Genomic DNA, 17622 nt, shown 5'->3' with positions numbered 1-17622 from the left:
CTGGCTCCCTGTAGCTCAATAAATAGATTTTAAAATACTGTTGTTAGTTTATAAATCACTGAACAGTTTAGCACCACAATACATCAAAAATCTGCTGTTGTTGTATCAACCTTCCAGACCTCTCAGGGTCTTCTGGTTCTGGTCTGCTCTGCATCCCCAGAACCAGAACCAAGAGAGGAGAAGCAGCTTTCAGCATCTATGCACCAAAACTTTGGAACAAACTTCCAGACAACTGTAAAACAGCGGAAACCCTGACTTCTTTTATATCGCAATTAAAAACACACCTGTTTAGAATTGTTTTTGAAATGTAATATGTAACAATGTATTGTCTATTATATGTTGCATGACTTTGTGTTCTTGTGTTTATGATGTAAAGCACTTTGAAATGCCTTGCTGAAATGTGCTATACAAATAAAATTTGATTTGATTTGATTTGATTTTAGGTGAGGGACCAGACAAAATGCATCCCGAAGACCCTGATGGTGAAAAAGAAGATTGGATTTTATGTTCGCTCGCCTGGACGCAGGTCACCAGAGCCCCACTCTGGAGCCAGGCCTGGAGGTGGGGCATGTTGGCGAGCGCCTCGTGGCAGGGTTTTTACCCATGGAGCCCGGCCGGGCCTAGCCCGAACAGGAGACATGGGTGCCCCCTCCCATAGGCCCACCACCTATGAGAGGGGCTAAAGGGGTCGGGTACAGTGTGTGATGGGTGGTGGCCGAGGGAGGGGGTCCTGGCCGTCCGATCCTCGATTGCAGAAGCTGGCTCTTGGGATGTTGTAGGGTTGTGTTGGTTGTCACGACTCTGCAATATTGCATGGACATTCGGGGCAGTACCCCTGGATTGGCAGACTGTGGTTGTGGTCCCCCTGTTTAAAAAGGGAGACCGGAGGGTGTGCTCCAATTATAGAGGGATCACACTCTTAAGCCTCCCTGGCAAGGTCTATTTGGGGGTCCTGGAGAGGAGGGTCGGATTCTGAAAGAGCAGTGTGGTTTTCGTCCTGGTCGTGGAACACAGGACTAGCTCTACACCCTCAGCAGGGTCCTGGAGGGTGCATGGGAGTTCGCCCAACCGGTCTACATTTGTTTGTCCCTCTGGGAGCCTTGTGAGGGGTTCTTCGGGAGTATGGGGTACCGGGCCCTTTGATACAGGCTGTCAAGTACCTGTATGACCGGTGTCAGAGTCTGGTCCGCATTGCCCGCAATGAGTCGGGCTAGCTTCCGGTGAGGGTTGGACTCCGCCAGGGCTTCCCTTTGTCACCGATTCTGTTCATTACTTTTATGGACAGAATTTCTAGTTGCAGCCAAGGTGTTGAGGGGATCCGTTTTGGTGACCTTAGGATTGCATTTCTGCTTTTTGCAGAAAATGTGGTCCTACTGGCTTCATCGGGACATGATCTGCAGCTCTCGCTGGAGTGGTTTGCAGCCGAGTATGAAGAGGCCGAGATGAGGATCAGCCCCACCAAGTCAGAGGCCATGGTCTTGAGCCACAAAAGGGTAGAGTGCCTTTTCCAGGTCGAGGGGGATGTCCTGCCCCAAGTGGTTCAAGTATCTTGGGATCTTGTTCACCATTGAGGGAAGAAGGGAGGGGGAGATCGACAGGCGGGATTGGCGCAACGTCTGCCGTGAAGCTGGCGCTGTACCGGTCCGGGAGCTGAGTCAAAAAGCTAAGCTCTCAATTTACCAGTCGATCTACGTTCCTACCCTCATCTATGGTCATGAGCTTTGGGTCATGACCGTAAGAACGAGATGTCGGATACAAGCGGCCAAAATGGGTTTCCTTTGTAGGGTGGCTGGGCTCTCCCCTAGAGATAGGGTGAGAAGATCGGTCGTCCGGGAGAAACTCAGAGTAGAGCCGCTGCTCCTCCACATCAAGAGGAGCCAGTTGAGGTGGCTCGTGCATCTGGTCAGGATGCCTCCTGGACACCTCCCTGGTGAGGTGTTTCGGGCACGTCCCACCAGGAGGAGGCTCGGGGAAGACCTAGGACACGCTGGAGGGACTATGTCTCCCGGCTGGCCTGGGAACGCCTTGGGATTCCCCTGAAGGAGATGGAAGAAGTGGCTGGTGAGAGGGAAGTCTGGGCCTCCCTTCTTAAGCTGCTACCCCTGCGACCCGACCCCAGATAAGCGGCAAACAATGGATGAATGGATGGATGGATGGATGGATGGATGGATGGATGGATGGATGGATGGATGGATGGATGGATGGATGGATGGATGGATGGATGGATGGATGGATGGATGGATGGATGGATGGATAAACCAAAAAGACCCAGATTGGGAGGAACGCTCCCCCCCAAAAAATTAGCTGATTATAGGATTTCCCCGAAAAAAAGGCACTTACAACCTTGAGGCCACATCTCCCACTTCCACCAAAATGTGTCTGAAGCACTATCTTTATAGTTGGTCAGGGGTCACTTGAGCCCAATACTAAATCCGTCCTGTCCTGTGGTCTCGTCATACATGATAGAGATGCACCCTTTGTAGCAAATTTCAGCTACACAGTCCATCTTTGTAAGTGATACCAGGTCATCCTCAACTTTAAACACCAGTTGTCCACATGTCAGATAAGTAAAACAGCTGTTGCCTGTCACCAGCAAATGACTGAGGACAGGAATTTCTGAGACTGGATCAGGAATCACAGGATATTCTAAATTGTCTGGACTGTCTAACCATGGGAATAGCAGGGTCATCACATCAGCATCACTGAAAAAGTATTCTGTCTTTATGTTGGAGTTGCAGGTGTCACAACATTCTGGAATTGCACACATACAACAGTTTACAACAGTAGTAGTAGTAGTGTCCTCTTGTTTTTCCTTTGGTAGGGGAATGACAGGACCAAGGTTATAAATCGCACTTGAAGACTTCTGACATTGTTCACAACAGACAGTTGGGTACAGCTCACACTCTGTGTTAATGATATATTGGGTCAGATAGTATGACACATAAAACAAAAAGCCTCCTGGCTTATCCTGATGTACTACATCCTTCATCTTCAGTGTTTCAATTATTTTATTCTGAACTGCAAAGACTTCATCTGGGGGAAAGTATCTTCCTGGATGGTGCATTGCGATAAATAAAAAACTTGCAAACAATGGCATCTCTGTAAAAAGTTATCATGGTTAACATTATCTCTTTCAAATACTGAGTCACAGAAACCTTCTGGTAATATTCAAGTTCATAATGCTCTGAGTTGTGGCATTCATTTAACAATTGAAGAATGAGTAATAAAAGTATTTTTGATAAGTTTTATAAAGAGAGAAAGTATTTTTTCCAGAAGTTAAAGAACACGAGTCACATTTATAAACTGGCTAGTCTAAGCCATTTGCTTGATCAATTTTGAACTGTGGGTGAGGAGAATCCTTTTAATCTCCTGATACACAAGAGGGTCTTTTTTTGACCCAGTGACATTCATCTTAAAGTTCACAGACAATAGCTTGAGTTTTGTTTCTGTTCAGCTGAAGAACACTATGGCACATCCGTGCCCTGCTTTGTTCTAAGCATTTATTAAGTGCTTGGATGAGTTCAGAAGGGTCTGCTGATATTGTAGAGCTGTTATGCTGATGATACTCAGTTGTATCAACCCTAATGAATCCAATCCATTACATAGACTACAAGCATGTCTTGAGGACATTAAAATCTGGATGACACTAAACTTCCTTCTTTTAGATTCTGAGAAGACAGATATTAAAAAAGTGCTTGCTCTGTCAATCACTTCATCTGAATGGTATGGAAACCAGTTTTTGCCACTTCGCCATTTTATATTAAAAAAAATAAAATACATTCTCTCATTATAATGAGATAGTATCTCAATAAAATGAGATACTATCTCGAAATAATGTGATACCATCTCATTGTTTTGAGATACTATCTCAATACAATGACATAGTACCTTGAAATATTTACATACTGTTTCAAAGTATCTAAATAATGAGATAGTATCCCAAAAATAATGATACTATCTTGAAATAATAAGATACATCAATATAATGAGAGTAAAAATGAGATACAACCCTTTTTCAAACTGGTTCAGTGTTCTTTATTTCCCAAAAATATGAAGGGGAGGGGTGATGAATATTTCAGCTGCCTGAAATAATCTGTTCTCCCACCATAACCAGCAAGTTTTTAGCTATTTTTCTCCACTCTTCCTCAACAACAAATCTTGTATATTTGATAATATTTATTCCTTATTTGCCAAAGTTATGAGGGGGAACCATGTTTTAGCTGCCTGACATAATCTGTTCCACCTCCATTTGATAGAAACAAATTAATTTGTCAACAATAAATCCTGAAAGTTCAAAAACATTTGCTATTATTTGCCAATTATGAGGGGTGAACCACATATTTTAGCCACCTGAAATAATCCCTTCCCTCTCAACATGGGAACAAATTAATTTACCAACAAGTCTTTAACTGTGTTTCCTCCTCTTTTAATAAACAACAAATCCCGTAAATATGGTAACATTTGCTCATTATTTTCTAAATAATATAGGATGGGAACCAAAAGTTTTACCTGCCTGAAATAATCTGTTCCCCCTCTATAACATGGCAGCTAATTATTTTTTTCACAAATTCTGTTTTTATTCCTGTCATCACCATCAAAAATCCTGTATATTTGGAGACATTTGCTTTTTATTTGCCAAAGTTAAGAGGGGGAACCAAATGAACTACCTGAAATAATCTGCTCCCCCTCTAAAGAGCTTTGAACATTATTTCAGACAGGAAATTTGTTTTTCAGACACAAATAAATACAGTTAAAGAGTTTGTGAAAAAATAATTAGCTCCCATGTTATAGAAGGAGAACAGATTATTTCAGGCAGCTAAAATATTTGGTCCCCCCCTCATAACTGGCAAATAAGGAGGAAATGTTACCACAATCACAGGATTTGTTGTTGATGAAGGCAGGAATAAACATAGTTAAAGACTTTCTGGTAAAGTCAATTGTTCCTAATCAGGAACAGATTACTTGAGGTGGCTGAAATTTCCATTCACCTTCCGCATTTCCTACCCATATCTTTGGGAAATAAAGAGCAACTGTTTCCAAATTCTCAAAGATTGTTATGCGTGATAGCATGTAGTATACTAGAACCGTCCTTAATCCAATAATCTGCCATATTTTACATTAGAACAGGATTTCCCAGAAAGCCCACACTCATCTTTTCAAAAGGTGACTTACCTTTGTCAGGCTTAAGCGACAAAAAAATAAAAAATAAAAAATAAAAAAAGACCAATTCTCTTGGCAATTAGAAAACAACACAAAACAGTGGAATAAGTATTCGAATCCCTCTAAGGGACACGGGGGACATTTTTTCTTTTGCGTTACCTCGCAACATTTGTTGGTCCATTATAGTCACAAAAGTCAATTTTAAATGTGAAATCTATACACATTTAAAGAGTCTGGTGCACAAAAGAAAAACTGATTGAAAATCAATTTATTCAACGCATGTCTATTTGTTTAAGGTTGCGACTGAACTGCACATGAAAACATCCCTTTAAACCATTCAGATTACCAATACAATAGACACAATCAAAACTATCAGATGATTTATTATCCCGCGATAATAACCTAGAAATAGTTCAAATAGTTTGGATGCATTTTTTCTTATTCCCTTCTTACAGAAAGTTTCTGTTTATAAACATAGGTAGTGCATTTCTCTCCTAAAGAATTTGGGATAATGAGTCAATATTCATTATTAACTCATTATAAAATGAGTTAATACTCATTAACTCATAATAACAAGTTAATATATTAACTCATTAAAATATATAAAAATATTTTATATATTTTTAAAAATATATAAAAAGTCAGGTATTTCAAGAGAAATTAAGTTGCATGGAAAAACCTTATATAATAGAAAGCACAAGGGCCACCGCAAGAAAGGTTTACGGTATTCAGTTTCACCGGATGAACTGATTAGTACATTATGGCGAGGTAACGCAAAAGAAAAAAAAATTGCGATGTTCCCTCGAAGGCTCCGTAGAAATCACATCAAAAAACGTTTTACTCGGTGAACCGTTGCTTCAAAAATACTCAAAATAATTATGACTGTACCTTTGATACAAAAATCTAGATTTATTTTCTTTCCATATACATTATGAAATAAAACTGAATTTTTTAAAAATTGTTTTAGAATGCATCTTAACATTTAGCTTCAAGTCGTTACACTGTGCCCAGGAGGCGCTCATTCCCTGTTCTCTGACATGCCAAGCATCAGAAGACTTGTTTTAACCTACACGAGCGTCGAGTTTATTGTGCCCCAATATTCTACATAATTTCAAGTAACAAAGTGAAAATACACAGTAAGTACCTGCTATCAGAAAATGTACACAAATAAAGTGTAGTCACTTAGTTGTGTAGTGTAAATGTACATCTTTATTTCATGTCAACCTCATGATCAGTTACATAGAAATCCTCCATTTATGGTTTTAGTGTGGTAGTTCAGAGTAGTGTTGGCCAGGCGTGACACTGCAATGTCAACAGCTGCTCCCCCCAAATCCTCCAACATCAGATCTTGTACAGGTTTTGATCAGACGACGATCAACATTTGCTCAGCATTTTAATAACCCCTGGTTTGAACTCTAATTATTTCACCTGCTGTTCAGTGAGGACAAACACCTGAATAGGAGATCATGTTCAGATTGGAGTGAGATAAAATACAGTCTGGGTTTTTTGGACAAAACACACATTTTAGCATTCATCTTTTGGTAGCTAGAGAACATAAAAACACACATTTCACATCACATTTAGTACGTGTCAGAGGACCTTTCCACTTTTACACCTGGTTAACCTTTATTTAAAACCAAACAAACAAAATATATAAAAAAAAAAAAACTCAGTGTGTGTAGTACGTGTTGTGTTTGCGAATATGTGAAGGACACGCCCAACAAGAGTGTTTAATGGTCTGATCAGTGCTTCAGCAAACACTCAATAGGGTGGTCAGTTATGTACTTTTCAGGCTATGCCACACAGGTGGGGGAGGGAGAAAGAGACAGGGAAGGCAATTGATGTTTGGGGGACATGGGGCAATATGGTGAAGCTGCAGCGACTTCATTCATTCAAAACATTTCTTCACATAATACGGAGACCCTGGATAGAAGCTTCTAGGCTCTGAGGAGGAAAAACAGAGGAAGTGGTGAGCGTTGCATAATGAGAGGACCCACACTCAATACAGGAATGTTTTTACCTTGAAGTCCCAAATTGTCATTGCTCCATCAATGCCCGTGGTGCAGAACTTGCGACAGTCCCTTTTGTCTCCTTCATAGATAGACACTTGGCTGTATGAGAACAAAGATGAAGACATGCTAAATGAGAAGACTGCAAAAGAAATGCTGTGAAAAGTTCAGTCCACTGAAACAGAATTAGGTTCAGTGGAGCTGTCAGTTCGCCAGAGTGGTGGGGTGCCAGCGGTGGTGGCCCACCCACTGACATGAGCGTGGCAGCCTATTTCAGCAGTTCGTACCATTAAATAAATCTTAATGGCATTCTTATTCTCAATAAATTATAATTTCTGACTATGTTCTATTCTAAATAAATGCGGAAAAGTGAAATAAAAAAAACTTCTGAAATTGTTTGCAATTTTACAATTATGGTACTAATCACTGCTATCGGGCTAAAACCATCTCCTAAAACTGCATTTTTCCAGAAATGGAAGAAAAAAAAGGCTTTATTGTAGATTTATGTTTATATTTGGTCAGTTTTTGATATTTTCAAATGAATATTCCTCAATGAATGTACATAGATTTGATTTTCACAACATACAAAAAGGAAAAGAATGAAGAAATTAGGTTTCGGCATATGTTTAAAAATGAAAATCTACATATTTGCATACATTCATCATTCTGGTCTTCACTTATTTGCTAATTTTTTTGACATCTGATAAAAAACTAATTTTGTTTTCTTACCAATACCTTACATTCTGCTGAATTTGTGAGATTTTTCTGCATCTTTTGTTTCTCTTGCCTCGGGTCTCTCCGTTTGACCCCAGTTCATTGAAAGTAAATATGAAAGTGCTGGATTTGACTTAGTGTGTTGTGCGTGTATTTGGTTCTAGACATACGTGATGCTGTTCTGGTGCAGTGTGTCCAGGGTAGTGTTGCGGTCCTCGGTGGTGGCCCTCTTGTCCATGTTCCTGAAGCGTTCCATGGCAGACATGTTCCTCTGGATGCTCTGTTTGGGGAGGTCAAGCTTCGACACAAACGCCAGCGCTCCGCTGTCATCATAGCGGAAGAGCATGGGGCAACAGTCGTGCCCCTGAAGACACACACAACACATTTTAATATTATGGTTCATGCCTGGATGGTTAAAGTGTGAATGTTTGTTTTAAACTCACCGCAGCTACTAGACAGTTCTCGGAAACAAAAATGACACTGAGTAGAGGCAGGAACTCTGTCTTCTGCTGCGAAGGACTATACACACACAAATTTACTTACATTCATTTTATTAAAAAACAATGACATGCTGCCACAAAAAGGAGTCACCTCTGCTCTCATGACTGAAATATTAATTTTTATACCCAACTCAGTATTTTACACTGACCTGCGTTAATGTAGATAAATACTCATGATTTATTAGCAATGAACACATTTTTTCTTCAAGCCTGCATTATCTGGAATGTTAGCTGATATATCAAATATACTTGACGTAAATTAATGCATGTTTCTCTATGTGAGATGCCTCATATGTAATTTTTTTACTCTCTCTATTCTGCCTAAAGATTTTCTGCAAATCAAATCACTCCCACCACCATCATTAGAAAGACTACAAAAGTGCAGAAGGCTAATACCAGGTGAGAGAGTGTGGTGACAGTAAAAAAAATAAATAAAATTACTAAACAGACTGAAGACTGTATTGAAGTGTTCACAAAAAGTTAACTAATCAACAAAGAACTTGCTTGCAAAAGAAAACAGATACAGAACAAGGCCAGAACAGGACTTAAAGACAAAGTAACTTTTTCCACCTAATCCTGGATGGCTCTTGTTGCAATCAAAACTGCTTAAGATGTGCAAAAGTTAAGGTCTCAGTAACATTTCAAGTTTCAAAATGTTTGATATAGTTTTACAAACATCTTCCACAGCATGCTTCAACAAGCAAGCAGAGTTGGTCTTTATCTACATACCAATTTATTGAATAATGAACTGTTGCATTTAATACAGTTGTCCAAAAGCACAACTGCTTCTGTGTTCCTGTCTCATAACAGGGACCCGGGGCCTCATGTATAAAGTGTGCGAACACACAAAAAATGTGGCACATTATTTTACGCGCAAGTCGGCATGTATAAAAATGAACGTCGCATGAAAGTTTTAGTAAACATATGCAAACTTTTCACCTGCCGTGTAAATGTGCGGCAGTCACGTTTTGACACAATAATAAAGTGTCAAAACTCACCTGAATACACTGAAATCTTACAACATTCAGCATTGGTTATTTAGACCAAGAAGCATCAAACCCAATGATTTTTCATGATTTTAATACTTTACTGTTTAAACTTAAAGTATAAAACCGAACAACATATATCCTCATACAATAACCTAAACCGCACACAAAATAAAGAGAAGAAAAAGAAATGATGTGAAAAACCTCACTCGAATGTAAATAGTACATTTCCTCAGTTTTTGTCTCATAAATAAACTGCTCTGTGTGCTGAAGCACATGAAATGCATCTGTGGGGTAATTTCATTCTCACTAAAAAAAGAAAACGGGGTTGAATCAGCAGATTAACTCCCAACAGGTTTGATTACTTTTAAGGTGATTAAGGTTTCATACAATCAAACGTATAAAAAAAGTTGCATAAAGGTGAGGTGCGTAATTGAGGAGCGCTTTGGCCCAAATGGAGAACAGCGCCAGTGGAAGGATTCAGAGGAAGAGATTGATCAGAGATCATATTGATGTGCTGGGAAATGTTGATAATGATTTATTAGCGTTTAGATCAGGGGTGCTCAAACTTTTTGAGACGAAGATCTACTTTTTCTCTCACCAGCCAGCTGCGATCTACCTCATGACACGAAGACATAAAAATTGTAAATTAAACCCTATTGATTCATTCATATCAGGAACAATAAAGTGACAGAAAACCTAATGCAGTTTCTTCCTCAGTGAGATTCTGACACTGGGAGCAGGTCACTGGTTTCTCGGTCAGAAGCTGGTTGCAAACCTGAGGCCAGCAGGTGTCAGTCAGTTATAGTGGATATGAAATTTGGTTTGATGACATCAATATGAGAAACTACAGACTGATAGGAGGAACCAAAGAGCTCAGCTGAGAGACTAATGAAGATGTCAACAAGCCTTCAGAAGGCAAATCTTCTGAATTTGGGATATCATTAATTTAATTTCACATAATTATTGTGAAATATGATAATTATTACAGTAATTATAATAATCGTAACTACCGTTCTAATAATGGTTTGTTAAAACTTAACCAAATATATTTGATGTTTGTTGTGACGTTTACTGCAAACGAACGAGGTAATTAGTCCAAGTTTGTCGTTTATTGATTGTTCAGAAACTGCAGCGGCTATGATGAACCACAACAAAGGTAAACAAAGATAAAACAACCTGAACAGGTGATCAACTCTAAACCACTCGCACCTTTTTACTCTCTTTCCCTCTTTATCATTATGCACACCCGTTGCCTTGGCAACCGCCTGCGCCCCACAAGCCGAGCAAAGATTACGTTAAAAACATTCAGTCCGTTACGATATCAGGTTGCCAGGCTTGATATTTAGTTCTCTATTATTAACGAGCCTCTCATGAACACAGTGGTGGTTGATTAGCTCCTTTAAACTCCTGCTCATCTCGTCAGTCGGTCTTTGAGTACCTTTTTATTTGTCAATGGATCTGGAATGCACCTTAACAATAATTACTGAGAATATTAATTTTAACATGTTTTGTTGATTTTTTTTATTATTCTTTAATGAAGCTACAAATGTTTTAGATCTTGGTGAATATTTTTGATAAGTCTGTCAGAAGAGGAAGTGCTGGTTTCAGCGTCCTGGAGGCCTTCAGTTTGTCACCTGCTGCCGAGATCAACTCAAAACCTTCCCGCGATCGTCGCTATCGACGTATTGAGTACCCCTGCTTTAGATTAACCCAGAATCATCATCCTGGAGCAAAACTTAAAGAAAGAGTTTTGCTCCGTGTGTTATAGGTGCAACTCCTTCAGTTGAGCCACGCCCGCTTTGTGAATGTGCCTCTATGGACAGAAAGCATCTGTATTCTGTAAATTTTCAACTTATGCATGATTTCTCTAGTTAGATTAAACATGCACATTCCCACTCTAAGGACTCTGACACACGCTCTGCTTTTTAAACAGGAATTTGCAGTATGTCATTATTTTGCTTTTTTAATTTTGATTTTAAATTAAAATGTATTATTTTTATTGTTTGTGATGTGACCTTATGTGCCCTGAAAGCACCTTTTAAATAAGATATATAATTATTAATATTATAAATACTTATAGAAACAAGGACACTGCCTTGTTTGTAGCAAGGCAACGTGGTGGCAGACTTTTGGGCATTTACTCTAATTTATATATCTATATTTATGAGGGGGGGAAATAGGACGGACCAGCGGCTGTGCTCTATTTCCCACAAATTAGGATGCATAAAAGAAAGATGCACAGGTATGTGTGTGCACATGGCTTTATACATCCAAATTTTTTTTGTGCACCACACTTTTTGTTTTGTCCATACACCAAGTTTTAGTGTCAAAACTGCAAACTCTTTTAAACATGAGGCCCCAGATGTTGCATACATACGTACAATAAAGTAGTCCCGTTTTCTTTTTAAAGACTTACATATACCTGTGAAAATATTGTATTCTAAAGTTTGACTGCATAGAAATAAAGATCAAATTGCAAGTGAAAAAACCCCAAAAAAACAGAGCCAAGTAATTCTCTCAGTTTATAACTTTTCGACATAGTTTTGAGAAAGACACTGCTACACACACTTATACTTTATTTAATCAACAAATGGGATTATTAAATGATTTAGCCTAGTGATGGTATACATTCAGATTTCTGAAGCTGTATGTTAATTTATTTTATATTTCAAAACTACTTTTTTAAATTACTAAGATATTTTGGGAGTTTTAGAGTAACTCCCATTTCATGGCATTGTGAAATTCTTTAGGTACAGAAACCAACAAACCTGGCAGTCTTAGAGCTGTCTACCACAGTGACAGTGCTGTCATGGCTGACCCAAGCCAGACGGTTCCCAGAGGCAGAGAAAGAGACGGAGTGGACCCATCCCCCTCCACCTGCAGCATAAGAATGCATAAAAACCTGATGAAGTGTTTTTAGTTCAACAAACAACTGAATTAGCCTGAAGTAGGACATAAATACTGACCTGCTCCTCCAAACTCTGCTAGCACGGCCCCAAATGGCATTTTGCTGCCCCAAGGTGTGGGACCTGGCTTTTCTTCTACCTCCTTAATGTAGGCTGAGAAGACCCTGAGGCCCAAGATGGAACACGGAAAAGAAAGTTGTGCGGAATAAACATTTAAAAAAAGGGGAAAAAAAAAGACTGGACAGTTTTTACCTTATTTCTTAATCCAATTTTATTTTAAATTTACACAAACTGTACCTGCATTTGAAGTCACATGAGCCAGCAGCCAGGAGGATATTGTTGGGATGCCAATCTAGACTGAGAATGGTGGAGCGGATTGGCTTCTTTATGTGTTTGCTCACCCACCTGAGAGGAAGACGGCATTTAAAGCAGAATTGGTAGAACTGTGCAACAGAGCCCAGGTAGATGTTGGTTCATTACTGTTATTGCTCAGGAAATATCACATTGCACAGTTACACTGTTGCTAACAGGGATGCTAAACCTTTTTCATTTTAAAATGTAATACTTTTCGCAGCTCAATTTTTTTTGTTGCCATTTTTAAACATTCTTAAAATTGGTATGCAAATATTTTACATCAAGTTCTAGAAGTCATAAAACAACAAATGATGGCCAACAATTTGCCAGTGTGATGGATATTTCATGGAGTTATTCTGACCAAGTTGGAGTAGCTGTCTAAAAATCTCAACAACTCAAATTACACACTAAAATAAATACATAAATAAATATATATTTTTTCTTAAATACAAAGTAATAAAAGTTTGAATTAAGTGAATGTGACTTGATTTAAGAATTCAACATAAAATATTGATCCTACAGAATCTGGAGACTTAATTTTGAACTTTTTAAATATTTTGCCCAAACAAGCATTTCAGCGTGTTTTCTATGTTTTTAAACTAACGCAGTCAGTGAAAATGGACAGAATCTTCAGTTATCATGCAGCAAATCAATGACAAAGGAAATAAGTTTTATATTAATCATTTTAAAAGTTCACGTTTTTAAAAGGTAAAGAAAGAAATAATTTTCTAGAAATATACATGTTTCTATGCTCCTTTTTTAAAACGTATCCAGACATCAAAAATACAATTAAATTACATATTTTCTAGATTGAATAGGCATGGCAGGAAAATGTATCCACAAATTAAAAACACATTTGCAGAATGTGTTTTTAATATTCTCCAAATATTGAAGTATATTGAAGTAGCTGCACAGCTACTTCAATCTCACCAGTCATTCTCAGACTCAAAGTAGCAGACAGAGATGAGTCGAGCTCCACTGCCAACTGCGAACTTGTTCTCCAGCGGAGACCACTTGACAAAGGTGGCTGCCCGGTTGATCCTGAGGATGACCAGCGTGGGTTTCCAAACTCCTTCCTTCTGAGACCACACATAGGCATTTCGGTCTGCTCCACATGTCACTATACGGTCACTTTTTGGAGCCCAATCAATACCTAAAGAATAACCAATCAATGACAAATGTAAAACAATAAAATAAAACTTTCAAACTGCTGGTTTTAGAAAAGGATAATATGTAAATTAAAAAAAGATTGGCAATGTATTTAAAAATACATTATGACTATAAATATGACCAAAGCAATGTGCACTCAAGATGAGGAATGCATAGTTAATTTTGTTCATTTGCATCTTCCAGAATGTATCTATGACTATTAAGGATGAATTTGAGAAATTGTCTAAAAATCAACAAATTAGTATCAGCTGAGTGATAGCTGATACTTACATGTGAAGCCAATCTTATTGACCTCATCAAAGGTATACAAATCAGCCACTGTCCTCTTTAGTCTGCTGTGAGTGAGTCTGACTGACAGACCCGCCAACCAGGTCAGGTCTGCACATTCGGTGTTAATAAAAGTCACCACTGTTACCAACTCTGCGACTTTCTTGCTTCATTCTATCCATATATTCAGACAAAAAAATTGGTATCAGCCAAAATCAAATTGACAGGTCAGGCTTTTTTGGAACCCTAATGCTACTGTTGAAAACAGCTCAAAGTCAATTGTAAAGATTAACTCTGGACTGTCAACAAGGTTTTCAATCACCCTCCAAATGTGCTTATGGATCAAATAAGAAATGATAAAAACAACAATTAGAAATATGACAGTTGAATGTGTTATATTGGTTTAACAGCCAAAAAAAAAAAAACAGCTGCTTTTCTCTTATATAAAAGCAATTACTTGATTTTCTAGTTTCACATGACCAACAATATCATCTCATACATATAATCCATGGTAGGAAAAACTTTGATTTAAACAACTTAAGAAATTTTTACTTTTATTAAGAAAATCCACAAGGAAAAACTCTAAAATGCCCTCCTTTTTAATAAGACACTGAAAGTAAAATTTTATATTTCCCTTATTGCCTTGATGCCCTGAAATGTTCAGAAAGGAATCAAATATAAGTCAAAAATCTCTAGCAAACTAAATACAAGTTAAAGAATGTATAAAAGAACCTACCTGTAATGTGCCCATTGTGTTCCTTCAGTTCATGGGTCTTCAACCACTGGTTGCCACTTTTCTTGTAGATATGAACTTCGTGGTTATTTGGACTGATTGCAATTTCTGAAAACAAACAGAAAAAAAAGAAAATCAAAAAAGAAAAAAAAAACAACAGGTTACTTTGATGAAAATATAGAAACCCAACCAGTTAGACCAGATTCCGTTGACTACTGAAGACTGAAACCAAGCTTGTCCTATTGTTTACATGCAGTTACTCATTCATGCATGAACAGCTTTTATGGTGTGGAATTTGATACACAACCTAAGTCAGATGTTGGATCTAACCAAGACTGCTTTGTTAGTAGTTGCTATTTTTAATTCAATTATATTTTCAGCCTTACGTGTCCTGTCACGATTCCACGCGTGGCAGGTGATGGGTTCCAACAGAAACTGATGAAGTGACATCTTGTCTGGGTGTGGTCCTTAAGTACAACTCTGTACAGTCACAAAGCAAACACTTAGTTAGCATCTAGCGACAACAATTTCCAAGAGAACAGTTGTCCTGAACGTTGCCTTTTGGTAACACACCTCATATAAAACTAAAAAGCTGTTATAATGTTATCTATGGCTTACTTTGATTATACTTGAATTAATTGGCAAAGCATAACTTGGAGCATTGGAAGGACTGAACTTATAAATGGCTTCTTAAAAACGCAGAATAACGTCAGCATTCTTATATATATATATATATATATATATATATATATATATATATATATATATATATATATATATATATATATATATATATATATATAGAACAAATACATTTAAACACCAGAAGCTCTCTGAACCCGGTTAGCTAGCCACGTCAGGGTTCGCTGGTTCTGGCATTAACGTTACAGGCAGTTTACTATAAACTTGCCTCAAAATGCCCTTGTTCTAAACCTCAACTACCTCGCTGGGTAGTCGAGGTTTGTTTAGATCGAGGCTTGTTCCAGTTTGCTTTCTTGTACACGTTTACTGTTAGGCCTACCTTCTATGTGTTTTCAAACACCGGTGTTTCCTAAAAGCGAGCCGCCTCGCTACAACATCACATCTCGCAAGCGCGGAGGCCAACTTACCTCGTCGGTTCGGTTCTGTCTGAGTGTGCAGTCTTGATAGCCAGTGAGCTAAGTCACATAAGCTAAAGGGTAAAAGAACTAGATTAAATCAGGAGTGGACTTGAATTCGCGGACTCTGGGCAGTCGACACGAATTCGTCCAGGAATGTTGAGGGAATGTCAAGAAGGTACGACTGGGAGCATCCGGTGGCTAACTCAGCAGCAAAACCCCTGGATACCTCGCTGACAGCTAGCTTAGCATCGTCACGCTAATGGTTGCCTTCAAAGTGAACAAACCAGTTTACGACGAATGTCTTTACAACACCGAGTACAGCCAACACGAAAGAGCTCCTCTTGTGGATCGAACGGAAACATGCAAAGCGACTTTTGAGGTCAACCTACACCTGAGGCGATATTCCTTGTATTTTTTCCTATATATATATATATATATATATATATATATATATATATATATATATATATATATATTATATATATATATATATATATATATATATATATATATATATATATGGAGGAACTGGGTTCCTGTCTAAGAAAGAAATTCAATTAATTTACTATATATATATATATATATATATAATATATATATATATATATATATATATATATATATATATATATAACCACAGGAATGTGGTTTTAAAGCAAAAAAGTTAGGTCACACAATATGTCGCAAATTTACAGTCAAAGCAGCATCCGTGCATGCGGCATTGGTCTCACAAATAATTCCTTTATTATTATCAACCAGCCTTGTGGAATATCATATTTCTCAGAGACAATTCTTGACTGATGTTTAAAGACAACCTGTTGCAAATTTTGGGAGCCATAACTTAAAATGCATCTCATAAGAATCTTAATTACGGAGCCCGCAAGACACATGGAGATTTTTTAAACTACTTTTTAATTAAAAATTAAACAGTGATTTTTTTTCTGTAATAGTCTTGGATTTTTTTGTAAGAAAAAATAAAATTTTTCCTGTATTTGATAAGTATTACTTCAAAATAAAACATCATTTCATATAGTGATTTGACAGTACTGAATATAAAAAAAGTGCTTTGATTAAAATATATAAGCACAACTTGAAGGTTCTATTTATGTGGCCATCTAAGACAGCAGTATAACATGCATGATGTTCTGGTGGTGAAATTCTGTTAAACTAGCGTTAGTCTGCAGTAGTTGTTGGTCTGGTAGAAGACTTTCAGAGATGTGAGCTGAATCATTTAGGATTTAATTCTGTTTTCCTGGTACAGATTTCATCAACACGTCTGTGTTTAAATTGGCTACATGACTTCACATCAATTCACTTTGCGCTGCATTCTCATCTTCAGCGACTCATCCTCTCTCTGATGGCGGTTACCAGCGCCACTTCTTTTGCTGGGGATCTGAGTGCCAAAGATTATTTGTCTAATAAACTTTCTAATGCCTACTGTCACTCTGTGTCTTTCGAGGTTGAAATGTTTTTATGATATGAAGCACTTTGAACTACTTTGTTGCTGAAATGTGCTATATGTGATATATATGTCATCTGAAATTCTGTTGAGAAATGAAACCTTTTGAGTCACCCTGGGTTAATGGCTACATGTGCATTGTGTGTTGTAAATGTGCTCTCCCCGATCAGAGGTTTATTTTAGATCCCTGAGCCTGACAGTATAAGACGTTTTTCTCTGTTGCCTCCTTTGAGGCCGTGCTCATCCCAGGAAGCATGCAGC

General features: G+C 38.0%; 1 protein-coding gene across 1 annotated transcript; it reads right to left on the bottom strand.

Annotated features, from left to right (window-relative positions):
- Window positions 1-6346: 6346 nt before the first annotated feature.
- arpc1a (actin related protein 2/3 complex, subunit 1A) lies at window positions 6347-16224 on the bottom strand. The gene is made up of 11 exons (XM_055056514.1): window positions 15912-16224; window positions 15189-15282; window positions 14806-14910; window positions 13563-13785; window positions 12576-12683; window positions 12339-12442; window positions 12141-12249; window positions 8327-8402; window positions 8054-8247; window positions 7181-7271; window positions 6347-7104 (listed from the first exon to the last, which is right to left on the bottom strand). The coding sequence occupies exons 2-11, from the start codon at window positions 15250-15252 to the stop codon at window positions 7066-7068; spliced, it is 1113 nt and encodes a 370-aa protein (XP_054912489.1). The 5' UTR covers window positions 15253-15282; window positions 15912-16224; the 3' UTR covers window positions 6347-7065.
- Between the last annotated feature and the right edge of the window lie 1398 nt (window positions 16225-17622).

The sequence above is a fragment of the Poeciliopsis prolifica genome, unplaced genomic scaffold (genome assembly GCF_027474105.1).
Source record: "Poeciliopsis prolifica strain line A6 unplaced genomic scaffold, Auburn_PproV2 SCAFFOLD045, whole genome shotgun sequence".
Taxonomy (NCBI): Eukaryota; Metazoa; Chordata; class Actinopteri; order Cyprinodontiformes; family Poeciliidae; genus Poeciliopsis; species Poeciliopsis prolifica.
Note: the sequence above shows the minus strand (reverse complement) of the source record. Positions and strands in the feature narration are given on the sequence as shown.

Excerpts from the sequence above, each read along its gene's own strand:
- arpc1a (XM_055056514.1), bottom strand. The coding sequence starts at position 15,252 with ATGTCACTTCATCAGTTTCTGTTGGAACCCATCACCTGCCACGCGTGG. Across the intron at positions 14,911-15,188 it reads GTGGAATCGTGACAGGACAC|AAATTGCAATCAGTCCAAAT; the intron begins GTAAGGCTGAAA and ends GTTTGTTTTCAG. Across the intron at positions 12,250-12,338 it reads AGCAGAGTTTGGAGGAGCAG|GTGGAGGGGGATGGGTCCAC; the intron begins GTCAGTATTTAT and ends CTTATGCTGCAG.